Raw genomic sequence first — 17,082 nt, 5'->3', positions numbered from 1 at the left:
ATGAATTTATTTACCTTTAAATTTATATACCTTTAAAATAACTAGTTCTTAAAGATAAAAATGATGGAAATGTAGAAAAATCATGGCAATTGTGTTCAAACAGATCCCTATTCCGTTATAAAGAAAACTGAAGCTCTCTAGATGACACCTAGTGAATATTTTAATGGGGGGAAAAAATCTCAAGTTGGGCGATGAGACTCAAAATAACTAAAGCAGCAGCATCTTAAAAAACAAACAAAATAAAACCAACCTTACCACTTTGAATTACAAACTCAGGCACGCAGCTTAGTACACCAACCAGGACCAGTGTGAAATTCTCCCACATATATTTCATCAGTCTCAAAGACGTAAAAGGCACACAACCAATGTAATCCTTTAATTGCATTTTAAGGCTTTCCCCCTTAAGAATTAACTTTCACTGTGGTTCAAATTATTTTCTCTAAGCCCTCCTTGTTGTATAGATCCTTTGAACACCTGCCCTTATATTTCTACAGCTAGACTAAAATGAATAGAATTAGGGTCTTAGTAATCATAATGGTTTTAACTGGTGACAAGAAGGAAGAAGCCTATAGTTAAATATCCCAGAAATTTATTTAATGTTTGCTTGATACATTTATATAGAAAGGTTGGGACCATTTGCTTTGGGTACCCCTGATAAATTACACAGAGGCACTGAACTACAAACAGGTGTCAATCTAGGGACATCAGAAATGGAAAGCCCAATTTTGACTGTTCTTAGTTTAGAGATCTGGCTCTAGTGAAATTGGGCCACTCCCTTAAAAAATGCTCAATGTGATGGAGTTACTGTGTGAAAACAGCTGGCATTTTAGGACATTTCACGTTTTGGTCTGTTAGAACATTTAAATACTTGGAAATAAAAAATATTCAGCTGTGAAGTTTTCAATACTGGAAAACTTTTAAGTCTAGGGTTTATAGCCAGGAAGGGCTGTTTTGTGTTCCTTAAATTGGACTTTGTTTCCCAAAAGTTAATCTTCAGCTTTGGCTTCCATTTCTTCTGCATCATCATCTCCATCCACTTCTGCATTTTCTCTCTCAAGCCTTTCCAGCTGCCTTGCAAGTTCGGTTTCATCTGTATCTGTGACCACTTTGGGCTGTGGAAGCAGAGGCATAATTTCAAAATAAAGTAGTCAAATAGTACACAAAATTGAATTTCAATACTATCACTGCCTTGTATTAACTCTTAAAGACACTTTTCTTAACAACCCTGATGCCGTATCTATTCATTTCTGAGTGCTGACATATCACTAATAAATTCCATTAGCTCAATAATGGAAGAAACTTATGAGGATAAAACAGTACAGAAAAAACAAGTATGTGTGTATTAAAACAAAGTACTATTTTCTGTTATTTTTACAAGCTAAAACTGAAAATATATGAAAATAATCTGTGGCTATATCTTTCAAACCCAAAAGACGTCCTATAAAAATGCACCTTCTAGGTTCAAAATAAATTTACTGTTCTGTTGCAGAGAAGACCTATTATCGTGTGTGTATATATAATGTGTTAAATATTTTTATACATAAGAAAATTAGGTTTTATTCCTGTTGAGATGAGGGAAATAAAGGCAATTATACTTATTTCTAATTCTGAGATCAAATTTCAGTGTTTTCATTAAATTCTGACAATAATCAACCACTAATTTTCATCATCTATTTTTTTCCCTTGGCTAGGCGGGTGACAGCAGGACACCTAACAACACCGGTGACCATAGTTCTCAATAAATATCCCATGATAGTTATTTACTTATAAAAAGCCCTTTTAGTAATCCTCTGAGTCAATAATTATTTTATGCTTAGCAGAGTTGTAATCGTAAATGTACTCATTTTTTTAAGATTTTAGAATGCAAGTCATTTAGAAGTTTTAAATTTATTAAAACCTTTAAGAACAAGGCAAAATCACTCTTAATCTTACCTCCATTTGAACATTGAAGACACCCCTCTTTTCCTCAATCTTTTCTTTTATAACAGCCATAGCCTGATTGAGGACAGAGAGGCCTTCTGTCCTCTCCAGGGTAGTTGTAGTCATTACATACCGAGGAGGAGCTATGAGATTAATCTAAGGAAGAAGATAAAAATTCACCTGTGAGTATACCTATAGAACACACAACTATCAGGATGTTCGAGAATTGTTTTACTAATCTGCTGCCTTAACAAATCTTAATTCTCAAAAGTTAACTACCAATTTTATAGTTAGCAATTTGGGGTAGCCTGTTAAGGTAGCAAAAGCTAACTGATACAGTGATCTAATCAAATCTGCAATACTGAATACAAAAAATGACTATTTCTGGGTGTCTTTGGAGGTTAAAATAACTATAGCCATTGCCAGCATAATGGATAATTTGTCTCTAAAACAAACAGAAATTCTAATTTGGTTCCAAACTAAATAGACAGAAGAAATTCTTCTAAGAGATTCTAAATAACAACGATTCAGTTAATTTTATTGCTAACAAAAGATTCAGAGCAAACCTCCTAAAAATTGTGTGTGAATGAGAATATGTTGCCCTTTTCAAGATTCTATGAGCATTATGGGTACAACTTAAAAAAAAAGTTTTTATTGATTTTAGAGAGAGAAAAGGGGGAGAGAATCATCAATCGGCTGCTGCCTCCTGTACACCCACTACTGGGGATCGAGCTTTCAAACCTGGGCATGTGCCCTGACAGGGAATTGAACCAATGACCTCTTGGTGCATGGGACGATGCTCAACCAACTGAACCACTTCAGCCAGGGCATAACGTTTTATTGTAAAGGAGCCCTCTGCACTAAATACCAATAGGAATCTCTATCCACTGTGACAGTAACAGTAGCTACAACAAAAAGCCTATACACAATTAATCGTAAATACCCCCTGGAACTATCACCAAGAATCACTTTTCATAACACTTGTTATGAAACATGATCATAAAAAATCTGATTTGGCTTAGGTCAGTGGTTGGCAAACCTCAGCTCGCGAGCCACATGTGGCTCTTTGGCCCCTTGAGTGTGGCTCTTCCACAAATTACACGTGCGGGCGCGCACGTATAGTGCGATTGAAACTTCGTGGTCCATGCACAGAAGTTGGTTTTCAGCCTGGGCGAAACAAGTATACAAGACGAGTGTGGATGGGAGAGTTGGAAGGGGTCGACCTCAGCAAACGTACCTCAATCAGATTGAGGACGTTTTTAGCAAAGGCCAGCTTAGGAGTACCCTAATTAAGTTAATAACAATGTACCTACCTATATAGTTTAAGTTTAAAAAATTTGGCTCTCAAAAGAAATTTCAATCGTTGTACTGTTGATATTTGGCTCTGTTGACTAATGAGTTTGCCGACCACTGGCCTAGGTGGATATTTCAGCAGGGAGGGAGAAAACTGACTGCTCACCTTGATGGGCATGGTTTCTGTAGAACAATTCAAACCTGCTCGCAGGGCTTCTTTTACGGCATCGATGCCTTCATAACCATAACAAGCCACTTCGATATCTAAAATTATAAAATTCAAAAGCTTATACCAAAAGAAATGAAAAAAATATTTAGAGGCATAAAAGAAATCAGAGATGTGAAGATATATAAGTATTCAAACACTTGTGAAAGCTTTCATCATCCTTTCAATTAGAAACTAATCCCAGCTACTAACTTTCATAATTAAAACTATCTGAAATTACATCCTCTCATTCACATCAAGCCCTTGAATGATGAAACTATAAGACAGGCACATTTAACAAACACCTTGAATTCTGGCTATGTCTGGGTTAAAAATCACAATTCCAACTTCTCTGTACCTCAGTTTCTTATTTGTAGAATAGAGAGAAGTGTTTTAATACTGAATGAAACAATAATTACAAATTGTTGAGAACAGTTTAGAAATTGTATATACTTTGACTCAGCAATTCTACTTTTAGGAATCTGCCTTACAGAACGCTTATAGAAATGGGTAAGTGTATATGTGTAAGAATGTTAAATTTATAGTGTTTTGTCTAATAAAAATATTGGCACAACCTAAATGTTCTTTAAGAGGGGACTGGTTAAGTTAACCACTCTATAGACTATTACCTAGCCACGGAAAATAATGAAAAAGATTCCTATGCTCTACATGGAAGGGCAACCATGATACACCAAGTGGGAAAAATTAGTTGGAGAAAACTTTGCATGGTATGACCTCATCTTTGTAATAACAAAAAAAGTCCTATCTGAATGTAAACAGCATATATTCCTATACAGCATATGAGTACAGGAAAAGTGAAAGAATATATTCCAAACTATTAACAGTGGTAATCCAGAGACGTGGGAAGATATTTGTACTGTTAGACTATTTTAAAGTATACACTAAAATAAAATAACCACCCCCTTAAAAAAAGGGGGGGGTAACTTGTGTAATATATACCTTTTATGATGATTCAGCAAAATATTTAAGTTCTTAAATTTTCATATGAAAAACACATTTAGAAAAATTTATAGATGTTGATATAGTAACATATTCTTTGGAAGGCTCATTGACAACTTTTTGATACATGCTAAACCTTTTAACATCATTTAAAAAATCATTTACCTGCTCGAATTTTGACAGCCTGTGGGGTCAAACGCCTATTAATATTGTTAATGAGTACTTCCCGTTCATCTTCATTCAAATCTAAACTATCCAAAATAGATGGGTCTCTGATTAAAAAAACAAAACAAAAAAACCAACAAAAGGTCAAGGTTACTTTACTGATACTTGCAATACCAAACAATACCGCAGAATAATGTGTAAGAGCATAGACTTTAGTGTTAGAATTAAGAGTTCAAATCTTAGCTTTGCCGTTTGATAACTGTGTTTCTTTGGCCTTTCCATACCTCAATTTCCAAATGTGTAAAATGAGGACAAAAACAGTGCACCTCACTGGATTGTGGTATTAAATGAAACAATGCAGCATTTAGCAGTATATGAAAAATAAAAAACATCCAATTGATCATTATTAAAGGAAAAATTCTAGAGATCAGGCTAAAGCAAGCAATTTAAAATGTCTCCCTGGCACCCCACTATACTTAAGCACTTCTGTGTAATTAGCATTCCCTGCTTCAAAAAGCTTACAATCTAACTGGAAAAGAAAACATGGAAACATTTAAAAAAATAAAACTACACCCCTAGGAATTATTTCCAGTAAGTGGGTCAGCAAGGGTCTTCATGGATAAAGTAGAATTTTTCCTGACCTTCCTAAGTTCCGCAAGACAGGAACCAGGATCTTAAGTCAATAATATGGCTGCTGAACAAATGACAAATGAAAAAAATAAAACAACTAAAAGAATGATAGGATTCGAATAAGCAAAGGCGGAACTATTTTAAGAAAGGTATGATATATTAAAAAAGAAATGGCATGAGCAAGCACCAGGCTTAAAAACCATAGGTTAAGGAATGAAAGGCAAAGGAATTTGGGTGGAGGAAACTTTCATTCAACTAATACTGCCTACAGAGCAAAAGAAGACAAAGCAACAGAAAATGGACAAATGAGATAAACGGATGTTTCATAGAAGAAACATAAACGGTCAATAAACATGAAAAAGTGTTAAGTTCACCAACAACCAAGAGAATGCAAATCAAGACAAGGTATTATTGTACATCCATCAGTTTGGCAAAAGGGAAAAAAAATCTGAGACACACACCAAATGTTGGTGAGGATAAAGAGAAACAGGGATGCTCATACAATTGCTAGAGGGAATATAAATAAAGAACCAATTTAGAGAGTATTTTGGCAAAAATAAGTAAATTTTAAGATGCAAACAATTCTATTCCTATCCTAGGTATATATCTTAGAATTCCCAAACGTGTACACACAGTATTCATCACAGCCCCTAAGGCTGCCAGAAGGAACACAGCCCTGTCAACACCTTGGTTTTAACACATTGTTTGAAAAAAAGGGGGGGGGGTGGGAAGAGGAGTGGGTTTACCTAAATATCTCTTAATAGAAGAACAGACAAAACATTCTCATAAGAAAATACTACAGAGAAATTAAAATGAAAGGAAGTGAAGGGATCAGCCATAGAACATGACTGGTGGGGGTGGGCAAAGGGAGGGAAATGGGGCATCTATAATAGTGTCAACAATAAAAATAAAGTTTTAAAAAAGCCCTTTTATGGTACAAAGTAGGAAGAATGTTTCTAATGGCTACAGAAGAAATCAGTTATGGCTGTGGTAGGCAGATTAACAGTCCCCGAAAAATATCCATGTCTTAATCTGAAAAACGTAAGGATATGTTATCTTACATAATAAAAGAGACTTGACAGATGTGATTACTAGTATATTAAGAATTTTGAGATACAGAGATTATTCTGAATGATATGAATGGGCCCAATGTAATCACAAAGTTCCGGATAAGAGGGAGGTGACGTGACAATGAAAGAGAAAGAGAGATATTGATTGATTGATTTTGGAAAAGGTGTGAAAATGAATTTTCCCCTAAGGCTGCCAGAAGGAACACAGCCCTGTTAACACCATGGTTTTAACACAGTGAGACCCACTTCAGAATTCTGACCTCCATAAATTTAAGAAAATAAATCTGTATTGTTTTAAACAAAAAGAAATTAACTTGAAGCAGGCATACATCTATCAATTTGGAGAAATCCTGTTCAAAAGCAGCCTTATGAGTAAAAATTCAAGGTACAGAAAGATAAAGTGATAGAATAAAATTTAAAAATGTACTTTCTGAATAAATTTTAAAATATCTAATTTCAGATAGTGGTTACCATTGATGAATGAGAGGAATGGACTGGGAAGGGTAAACCATTATTTCCAATTATCTCAGACATTTTATTTTTTATTTTTTTAAATATGAAGCACACGTGGCAAAGAATTGGTATTACTTAAATCTAAGTAGTCACTACATGACTGATGACACGAGAAGACTGTTAAGGGAAAGGGAATAAAATATGCCACAGGTGAGCAGTAATGGAGAGAATGCTGGAGATGGAAGCTAAAGAGGTAAGGTGGGGCCAGATGATGACAGCAAGCCAAGTTAAGAAATGTAATGACTGAGGAATGCAGGACTGAAGCCAGCAAGGACAGAAATATAAAGCAGTGCTTTAATGGTAATAGCATAAACTCTGGATGGAGCCAGAATGACTGGGTTTAAATCCTGGCTCTACCATATGCTGTGTGAACTTGGACAAACTATTGACTCTCTGCTTCCATTTCCTCATCTATAAGATAAGGATTAAAAGAACTTATACCATAGGTTGTTGTGTGAATTATATAAATATTAGCGATTATAATTATTACTATCTCACCTCCCCAACAACATGATATGAAAAAAAAGTCACATGTGCGGGTAAACCGGAAAGGATTTAGAGAACCAATGAGTCAGCTTGCCACAGGCTCTAACAGTCCCAGGCCCCACGCAGCCATTCTGAGGGCTGAGAGAACCATTGCCTCTTGGCAGCACAAAGGTTAGGAAAGTAACCGCAGCTTGTGGAGCATTAACATTTAGGAAAGAGTGGGAAGTGCAGATTTTGACAGAACTGGAGTCTGGCTGTTAAAAGGAGAGGACACAGTGCTTGCTCAGGAGAAAGTAGACAGAATTTGTTTTTTTTTAGTGTAAATGGGAGAAATCAGAACATACTTTTATGCTGCTGGAGCAAAAACAATTAAGGGAAAGACCGAGGACAAGAGACGGAATAACAGATGGAAAGAGGTCCCTGAGCAGTAGCTGGGCATCGGTGGTAAGATTAGTTTGAGAGCAGGAAGGATAGGAATTCCAGTGTGACAGGAGCTCAGGAAGGAGTAATGACGGGTGGGATGAAGATAAGTTTGCTGAGATAGTGTAAAGAAACAGAGGAGAAGCTGTGCAATGGCTTCTATTTTCTTTATAAAATAGGTAGTGAGTGCACCAGGTGAGAGTGAGGGAAGAAGGATAGAGTGGGTATCTGAGGAAGCTCTAAAATAGCCACTCGAAGAACGAGAGGAAGAACTACCCAGGAGCACAGAGAATGGGCAGCAGTGTAGGCCCAGCTGAGGTTGATACCATGAATATGCAGGGGCACCAACCTGCAAGACTGCTGTAGGTTTTTCCTATCAGCACCTAGCGGTCTACAGTGCAGAGAAGGCAGGAACATCGATTCAAGACTGGATGTAACAAGAAGGAAAAACAGGGCAAAAGCTCATGATATTGGCAAGAAAGTTCTTGAAATGATGGACCATGGTGTAGCTATGCTGAATAAGAAAGAGAAGGCAAGGAGTGAAAAGACAGAGAGAAAAAAAAGGTTTGGAATCAAAGCCTGACATAAGAATTAAGAGGACACAGACTAGGACTAAGTATGTGGGAGCTGGAAAGACAGGGGCTGTGGAAAAATATAGAATGTGTGAATTAAAGAGCAAATCCTGGTGACAGTAGATACAGAGTGAAGCCATATGGAAGACTGGCTAAAGTGGCATGGGCTGAAGGTCTAAAGAGTTGTGAGGAAAAAAAACCAAGAGGTTATAGTTTTAGATGAGACATCTACATTGGCTCTGAAGTTACCTAGGACAATAAAAAAACATGAGAAGGAAATAGGTAAGGGAGTAGCATGAGATGAAAGCATATGGTTTATGAAACTATATAACTAATATAAGAAATTATAAGTCCTGGCCTGGTAGCTCAGTTGGTTAGAGTGTCATCCCAATATGCCAAGGTTGTAGGTTCGATCCTCAGTGAGGGCACATACAAAAAGCAACCAATGAATGCTTAAATAAGTGGAACAACAAATGGATGTTTCTCTCTCAAATCAATAAAAAAAGAAATTACATAGGCTTGGCTATACAGGATTGGCTCATATGATGGGCCTTTTATACTGAAACATTTTAATGTAAATTTCTACTATTACATGTCAAGTTCTCAACTTGCATGCTAGACCCAGCAGCTGTGATATAAAGGTAGGAGGAGAGTCAAAAAGATGTTCTTACGAGACTGCATGCTTAAATGCATCATAGGCCCCATATCCGGGTCTCTTGTACTTGTCATCAAAGACCCAAGCAGTCCTCTGGAACAGGCTTTCCAGTTGCTCATCCTTGGTGTACTCTAACACCTCAGCAACGTGACGAAGAATGCTGTAAACCTAGAAACAAAATGAAGGGCTCAACAATTCAAAGAGTAAGAGATCTATTAAAAAAATAGGTATTTTTACACTTTACTAGATAGCATATAAAAACAAACCTTTGGTTAATGTGACTATAATAATTGCTTAACAACAAAGGATCGTCATACAACAAATTCTTTTCCATAGAGAAACATCTGCTTTCCCATAATAATAAACTCAACTGGGTATAACAAGTAGAAATAGTAGAATTTAGCGCCGTAACACTCAGATTACATCTTGACTCTGAGAAATTAACCTCTCTGAGTTTGTTTCCTCCTCTGGAAAAGGGAGACAGTATCTCTTCTCTTTACTGCACAGAGCTCTTACATAGATCAAACAAATACAAATGCAATACTATAAATGAAAAACATTATATGTTTCTTAGATTCACAAACATTTTACAAACCCTTGCTCATTCTTAACATAGAACAGTTGTCTCTGTGACCCTTATTCCAGAATAGGGACCAAAGTCAACTACATGTTATGACAAGCCAAATAAAAAGAGATCACCCATAGTTAATTTATTCCTAAAGTAGCTTAAAAACATTCAGTACTGTTTTAAGAATATTAATCATACTTTGAGATAGTAACACCATGAGATAAAAACACTGCAGTCATACTCTTTTGAAATTAAATCTTATATCATTTTTCTATGTAACACACAACTGGAAATGAAAATAGAGTTACAGAAAATGTAGGTTTTGTTTTTTTGCCAGGAACATGACTTGCTGATTATTAAGCACAAATAGTGGATTACTTTGACTAAAAAAATCTACTTACAGTTTTAGATTTGGTGAATTTATCTTCACATTTGATTGCTTCTTCTGGAGAAACTCTTCTTTTTGACAAATCAATGTAACCTGCATGAAAAAAATTTGAAAATGATTATCTCTGTCCGGATGCCAGCATACCACAACCAGTTGTTTGGTTGGTATACCTACACTTACTCCCCACTAAAATCCTGATAAATTTTGTTTTCAGAAACGCATTTAGATTATCATGTAATTGTATATTCTCTATTACCTCATTGGAAGGAACTAATAATTTTCAATGATCAAATTAAAGCTAGTCAAAAGATTCTCTATTTGTCTATTTTCTGTATGCTTCCCTCCCATTCCCCCTATACAATCTGGCATTAGTACTTTGATCAGAGAAATCTAAAGTCCACCATACTGGAGGGGTTCTGAAATTCCAGGTTGTCTCAGACTGTACGTTGCAAGGCCTCACTCAGCTTGTCATACTGGTTCTTTTTAAATGAACTCTCTTCAAGTTTTATTATCTTCAAGAGCCTTCTGCCATCTTTAATCTGTTAGCCCATCCAGTTAATTTTTAAATATTACACTTTTGATTTGTAGAATTTGTTTAGTTTTTTGTGTGAAGAGTTTCTAATTTCTCTAGAGACTGCATTTTCTTCATCACAAGCATATTTTCCTAATATCCTGGAGCAGTTATAATATCTGCTTTAAAATCCTTATCTGCTAATTCCAACATAAGGGTCATCTTTAGATCAGTCTCCACTGATTGCTTTCTCTTCTATATGGGTCATATTTTCCTGTTTGGCAACTTTGGACTGTATCCTAAATATTGTGAATGTGACAGACTCTGAATTCCTTTATGTTCCCCTTAAAACTGATTTTGTTTTAGTAGGCAGTTAATTTGTTTGTATTCAGAACTATAAGCTGTCTCCCCAGGTGGAAAGCAATTGACATCTGTTTAGAGTATGCCCTATTGGACTGCTTGCAATCCACCCTGTAGTTCAGAAGTCAGCCAGGATTTGAGCAGATCTTATATATAAATTTAGGGGTTCTCCCTGTATCTCTCCTTTCTCTGATCTCTATAACTATTTCCCATCTGCTGTGTTTTCCAGAACTGTCACTTCTGGCTCTCAAGCCATTAAGACTGTAGGTTTCCACTAGAATTTTAGCGGTCCTGCTTGATGCTATCTGTGATGCGTTCAGACAAAAAGCTGCAAAACTTACCCAGTGCAATTCCTTTCTTCCTTCAGTTCCAGCCTGCTTTTGTTATCATTGTCTTTAGGTAGTTGTTTTGAATATTTATTCAGGGTTTATAGCTGTTATTTTTAACGGTTTGTCCAATAGGAACTAATCTTCCAGTATCCTTAATGGATCCCCTCCATAGGACCATCTGCGCGTTGCTTTTTTTTTTTTTAATCTTACCTTGGTCATCTTTCCACATCAGAAGTGTCATGATTTATTTCACCATGATTTTTATTATTTCCTGTTTTTAATGAATACTGTACAAGCAATGCAGCAATGGAAATTATTTTTACATGTCTACTGTATATGAAAATAAAATATATTTGATTGCAGGTGGGAATTTGATTCCTTCTTGTTATATTTTATATAATAAAAACAAAATACAAGATAAGACACCATTCTAGGTCATTCTGGGCCAGTGCTATGAAGACTTATTAAAGTTTAAGGAATATAATAGTCTAAGGAATAAAATAGATATATTTCAAGACCCCCAGTGGATGCCTGAAATTGCAGATATCAAACTATATATATATATATACTATTTTCCCCTTATACATATATAGCTTCTCATTTAAAACCCTTTGAGTGCCAACCAATATCCTAGGAACTATGCTAAAATTGCCAAGGCATTTTGAGTTAAGGCTTTTAAATTTTTTTTCCCACATAAAGAGTGAACTACTAGCATCTAATAGTGACACTGCAGGAGGAGCGCGATAGTGCTCCCGGCACTCTAGGGGTTAAAGGATGCGTTTAATGGCTTTTCTTTGGCATATCCAAAGAAAGTTATACATATGTTGGGCCCATTATTAAGTAAAATAATGGTTACTTCAATACAAGCACTGCAATACCTTGACAGTCAATCTGATAACTGAGATGGCTACTAAGTAATTAATGGGCAGGTAGTTACACAGAGTGGACACGCTGGACAAAGGGGTGATTCATAACCTGGGCAGGATGGCTAAAGATTTCACCAGGCTATTTAGAATGGTGTGCAATTTAAAACTTATAAATTGTTTATGTACCATGGTCCAAAAATGTTAAATGGAAAATTCCTCTGGGAATAAAATTCAAGTTATTTGACCCATAAAAATGAACCTTGGATGTACTAATTAAACCACTAACTTAAGAGATCTTGCTTAGATGGTTAACTGGCATCTTTCTCTAACAACTTTGTATGTAAAAGAATTTATAAAAGGAGGTATTTTGTTTTTTTACTGCAGTAGGCAATTTACAAAAAAAAATATATTTTATAATAAACCATTTTAAATCTGAAAGTTATACAGAGTGGGGCAAATGTAGGGGTAGTTGTTTGTATAGAAAATAATACAATAGTTAATACAAGTATAAATTCTGTTGCATAGTCACAACCATAAACCTACTTTTACCCCATCCTGTATTTTAGATATTCTTTTCACTTACCTTTTTCTTTGTCCACCCTAATGACAACCACACATTCATTCCTGCCAATTCGGATGAGTTTGTTTATAGAACGAATACGCCTTCTGGACAACTCACTAAGAAGAATCATGCCTTCAATATTGTTATATTCCAGCAGGCTGACGTAAGCCCCCATTTCGGCAATGGACCTTACATTCACCATCACTACATCTTCCACTTCAGGAAATTTGTGTTGATAAAATCTACAACTCAGACCCGGCATTCTGCAATTTAAACAAAAGAATCAAGTAAGTGCTCAGTTAAGGTCAAAATAAAGAAATGTGAGTCAATTTTCCACATTTTGCCAATGCAAGAAGTTAGTCTTCTCACTTCTTTAAACTTCTTCAATGATATCAGAAAACAGATGATGTCTAAGAACCAAGCTTTAATTTTTATGTTGCTCCACATTTTTGTAAGGCTTGGGTGATTCTCTGCCATCAGTTTCAGAGGATTCATAAAAATTAATGACCATCTATAAAGTACTCTGAGATCTAAGGATAAAGGTACCTCAAGAGTTAAATACTATTTTACTACCACCACTTCAAGAAAAACAAATGATGGGAAGCATCAATAAACCTACCAGCAAATTCTAAACCTATTCGTTCTCCAAATCTGCTAAGACTGTACCCACTACATAAAAAGGGCAGTATCTTCTTAAGCCCTAACCATATGTCAAATTATATACCCTATAATTTATTATAGCCAAAATCACAATATCACATGTCAGAAAAAATTAGTTTTATTAATCACAAAATATATTAAATTTAACATGTACCCTCCTATCCAAATTTTTTCCTCTTAACACAATGAATTTAATTCACAATTACCATAATTTCTGTTTCTAATTTTTTCATCACTCCCAAATACTCTTCTCTTTTGTTGAATAGGTATACCCAACCTTGAGAATAGCTTTATAGACCTTCATTACCATACAATTCAAGTTTCTCTTAACCTCCAAGCATTAAGTGTATTTAAAACTATTCTCTTTGATCCACCCAACCTACTTTCAGCACCATTCCTTTTATGACCCACAAGCCTGAAATCACACCATAAGTAGAAATATATTTTTAAACAGAAGCTCTCAAACTAATCAGTTGATGATTTTTCATATTTTTCTGCTAACCTTAACCAGTTTACTCTTGTGAAAGCTCCGAAGACAGGCAATAATAGGACCTAAATGCCTATGAAAAATTTACTAACATAGTTTTTCTTCTTTCTAAAATATACTTTTATTTATGTCAGAGAGGAAGGGAGAGATAGATAGAAACACCAATGATGAAAGAGAATCACTGACTGGCTGCCTCCTGTATGCCTCCCACTGGGGATCGAGTCCGCAACCTCAGCATGTGCCCTTGACCGAAATCGAACTCAGGACCCTTCAGTCCCCAGCCCGATGCTCTATCCATTGAGCTAAACCGGCTAGGGCTGTTTTTCTTATTAATTGGGAAATAAGGCTTCCATTACTTGATCTTAAAGACAGGGCATTCACATCCAGCTCACAGGCCACCAAGAGTTCTGCTGCAGTGCTAACTGCACCCACATGTACCTTCCCATTTACACACATCTTCCCACTACCTACATGGTCCTATGTGATCTGGCTGCTGTCTATCTCCCTGAGGTACCACTTTCTCTTCATTTTATAGATGAAGCACAGGTTAAGCAACTTGTTCTGTCATATACTACTAACAAGTGATAGTGTCAGAATTTGAACCTATGAGGTTTGGGTCCACAGTCTGTGCTTATTCATCAGGCAGTATTTTCTCTCAACATTATTGATAAATGTACTACAATCAGAAACACCTTAAACAAAGAGCAACATTAATATACATTTTCAGTGCTGAAGCATATACTACAGATTAGTGAAAACTTTTAGTACTAACCTATCTTATTTAACAACAACAAGAAAATAAAGTAGCACATTTATAATAGTGGTAGAGATGTATTCTCCTGTAGCTTGACATAATAGGAATTTAGCAAATAAAGGGAAGTAGACATTCAATGGCCAGAATTACCCACCAAGAAAACAGCTGAGCTGGTCATTTTATTTTTAACCAGGGCTCTTTTTTTTTTTTTTTGTGCGGGGTAGCGTTGATGACAATGGGACTGTTGTCAAATAAAATATGAGAGCTAAAAAAGTTTTAACCTGGGTATCAAAATAAAATGATGTCATGAAGATCTGTGAAATAGTTTTAAGAACTTTAACATGTGCTGACCACATTTATCAAGTTTCTTCAAATAGTAAAGCTGGTAATTTTGGGAAAGCAAGGCTTTTGATGGTTAAAGAACAAAGGCAATAGTGTAAAAGAATCCTGAAGAGAGATATAAATTCCACAGCTTTAGGAGGTTTAAGTCTCTGCAATATATAGCGTAAATAAAGGAATACTGCTAATATGTCATTCACAGTAAAAAAAAAAAAAAAAAAAGCCGGAATTCTCAAGCCTGGAAACAGCAAAAACTCAGTGTCCTGGGGTGGTGTGTGTGTCACTGTGTACTCCTGAGGCGCCCCACCTCAAGGCATCCTTACTTTAAGTATATTGAAGAGGCTATATAGTCACTTGGCCCACTTTTCTTAAGATTCCAGGTAAGTACAAAAAGAATGCATTTCACAGAGAACCTGCATACCAGTTGGCAGATTTTGAACATATCTCCTTATTTATGCTAACTACAGGGACACCCCCCCCCCCATGAAATTTCGTGCACCGGGCCTCTAGTACAAATACAAGACAGTAAAGGCAAAGAACATATTATTTCCATTTTGTAGTATCTACTATGTACAAGCACAAGCTAAAACCAAGCCTTAGGACATTAAGTAGAGTGTCTTTAACCCACAGAACCTCAATATGTCACAGGACTACAATACCATATGTGTTCTTTGTTAAAGAGCATCCATCCTTCAGAATATACTAACAGCTAACTTCAAATACTCTGCATTGCCAGGAACTTTGCCTGGTCAAAGGGCAGGAAGGGCTTCTTTCTTAAACTATGCATACGGGAGGCCCACACTCCTTTCCGAGGTGAGGTGTGTTGCGTGTTAGAAGCAACGCTTGTGTAATTTTAATTAGACTCGAGTGTTACAGGAAAGAAAGCTTCTGAATGGCCTCCCTGTAGTTGAAAAAGCACCGGTATCTACACACATGGCTGTGCATCTCTGAGATCTTTTGGCATCAGACGCACTGGCAGGACAGCTAAGCAGAAGTAATTCCCAAACTGTTCAAAGACACGGCGTCCAAGTTTTTCCCCCCTAAATAACAACTTCAATCAGGAGAAAAACTAAGATTTCTCTGTTACACCTACGCCCCCAGGAAACAATGTGTGTTGTTTAATGAAAATTAAAGAACCTTAAGTTTGGGGAATAATAAAAAGTACCTCTCAGGCTGAATACGCACCTAACCCTAATGCTCCCTTATTTTACATTTTCCTTTCTATTTAACTGTAAGACCACAGCGTGCAATTCCATAATTCTGTTCCCATCGGTGCCGAAATACGGCAAACCGACAGGAAGCTTGTTGTAGTTTCGAGGAGGGATTCATTCTACAGAAATGCTCATCTCGGGCTTTGAGGCAGCATGAGCTGCAATTTTTAAAAATAAACCATCAAATGAATAAACGACTCATGGACCTTTTAGAACCCAGCTCTTGTCAACACTGTGACCCACCCCACCGGGCCCTCGAGGTGTCCAGCCCGGTTCCCACCGAGAGGTGGTATTTCCTGGGACCGAAAGGAGAAAAACAAAAAGGTCGGAATTCTCCAGCCCGGAAAGAGCGGAGTGCTCGCCGTCCTGGGGCTGGGGTGTCGCTGCGTCCTCCCGAGGCGCCCCACCTCAAGGCACCCTCACTTTAAGGGCACCGAACCCACTCTCCTTCGCCAGGTTCCTGCGCTGCCAGAGGCGCCTCGGGAACACGGGAAGACCGAGCGGAGCCGGCGGCGGCGCCCAGACACTTCCCGCGCCCGGACAGGACGTGCTAGCCCGGGCCTACCCTCCCTCCCTCGACCACCCGGGCACTGGCCACAACCAGAGTGAGGTCGTGGAGAAACCGACCCAGGGCGCCAGTCACCTGAGATATACGTGTGAATCCTATTGTGGGCTCCGGGGCCGCGCTCCGTAAGTGCAGAGATCAGACTCGCTCCGCCTAGGCAGCCGCTGCCGATCCTCTTCAGCGTGCGCCTCGCTCAGTCCCACCGCGCATGCGGCACCACCTCGCAGCGCGCAAGCGCCAACAGAATCGAGGCCCCTCTTCCTCACTGACCATAGAGTCCAGGTCCTCCGAGAACAGGGACGAACGGAGATCACAGGAGGACCTGAAAATTACGCTTTCTCATAGTTTTCTTTAATTTTCGATAAGTAGCCTTCAAGGCGCAGGGAAGAGGTAGGACTCCGGTTCCTTGTCCCTAATGAATAAATCCTTTCTTAAGGCTTCCGGTCAGTCATGAGGTGGCGCTGTGACCACCGATGACAAGCGGAAAAGGAGGAGTGTACTCTTCTCCTGTTCTTTCGCTTCAAGCTCGGAGGGCCCAGCACAGCCGCCCAGGCACTGAAGCGGGAGGGGCTGGAAAGCGAGCCGGAAGTGAG

At 37.6% G+C, this 17,082-nt stretch overlaps 1 protein-coding gene across 1 annotated transcript; it reads right to left on the bottom strand.

Moving 5' to 3' along the window:
* Positions 1-361: 361 nt before the first annotated feature.
* Positions 362-16,913, bottom strand: EIF2S1 (eukaryotic translation initiation factor 2 subunit alpha). The gene is made up of 8 exons (XM_006090994.3): positions 16,568-16,913; positions 12,495-12,736; positions 9,859-9,938; positions 8,906-9,057; positions 4,544-4,650; positions 3,380-3,477; positions 1,933-2,076; positions 362-1,112 (listed from the first exon to the last, which is right to left on the bottom strand). Exons 2-8 carry the CDS (start codon positions 12,733-12,735, stop codon positions 987-989), a joined length of 948 nt encoding a protein of 315 aa, XP_006091056.1. The 5' UTR covers position 12,736; positions 16,568-16,913; the 3' UTR covers positions 362-986.
* Between the last annotated feature and the right edge of the window lie 169 nt (positions 16,914-17,082).

The sequence above is a fragment of the Myotis lucifugus genome, unplaced genomic scaffold (genome assembly GCF_000147115.1).
Source record: "Myotis lucifugus unplaced genomic scaffold, Myoluc2.0 scaffold_85, whole genome shotgun sequence".
Taxonomy (NCBI): domain Eukaryota; kingdom Metazoa; phylum Chordata; class Mammalia; order Chiroptera; family Vespertilionidae; genus Myotis; species Myotis lucifugus.
The sequence above is the reverse complement of the archived record's forward strand: the minus strand, read 5'-3'. Positions and strand labels throughout refer to the sequence as shown.

Coding starts and splice junctions, on each gene's coding strand:
- EIF2S1 (XM_006090994.3), bottom strand. CDS start 12,735: ATGCCGGGTCTGAGTTGTAGATTTTATCAACACAAATTTCCTGAAGTG. Junction 9,939..12,494: donor TAGGGTGGACAAAGAAAAAG/GTAAGTGAAAAG, acceptor TTTTTCATGCAG/GTTACATTGATTTGTCAAAA. Junction 2,077..3,379: donor CAGAAACCATGCCCATCAAG/GTGAGCAGTCAG, acceptor CTTCTTCCTTAG/ATTAATCTCATAGCTCCTCC.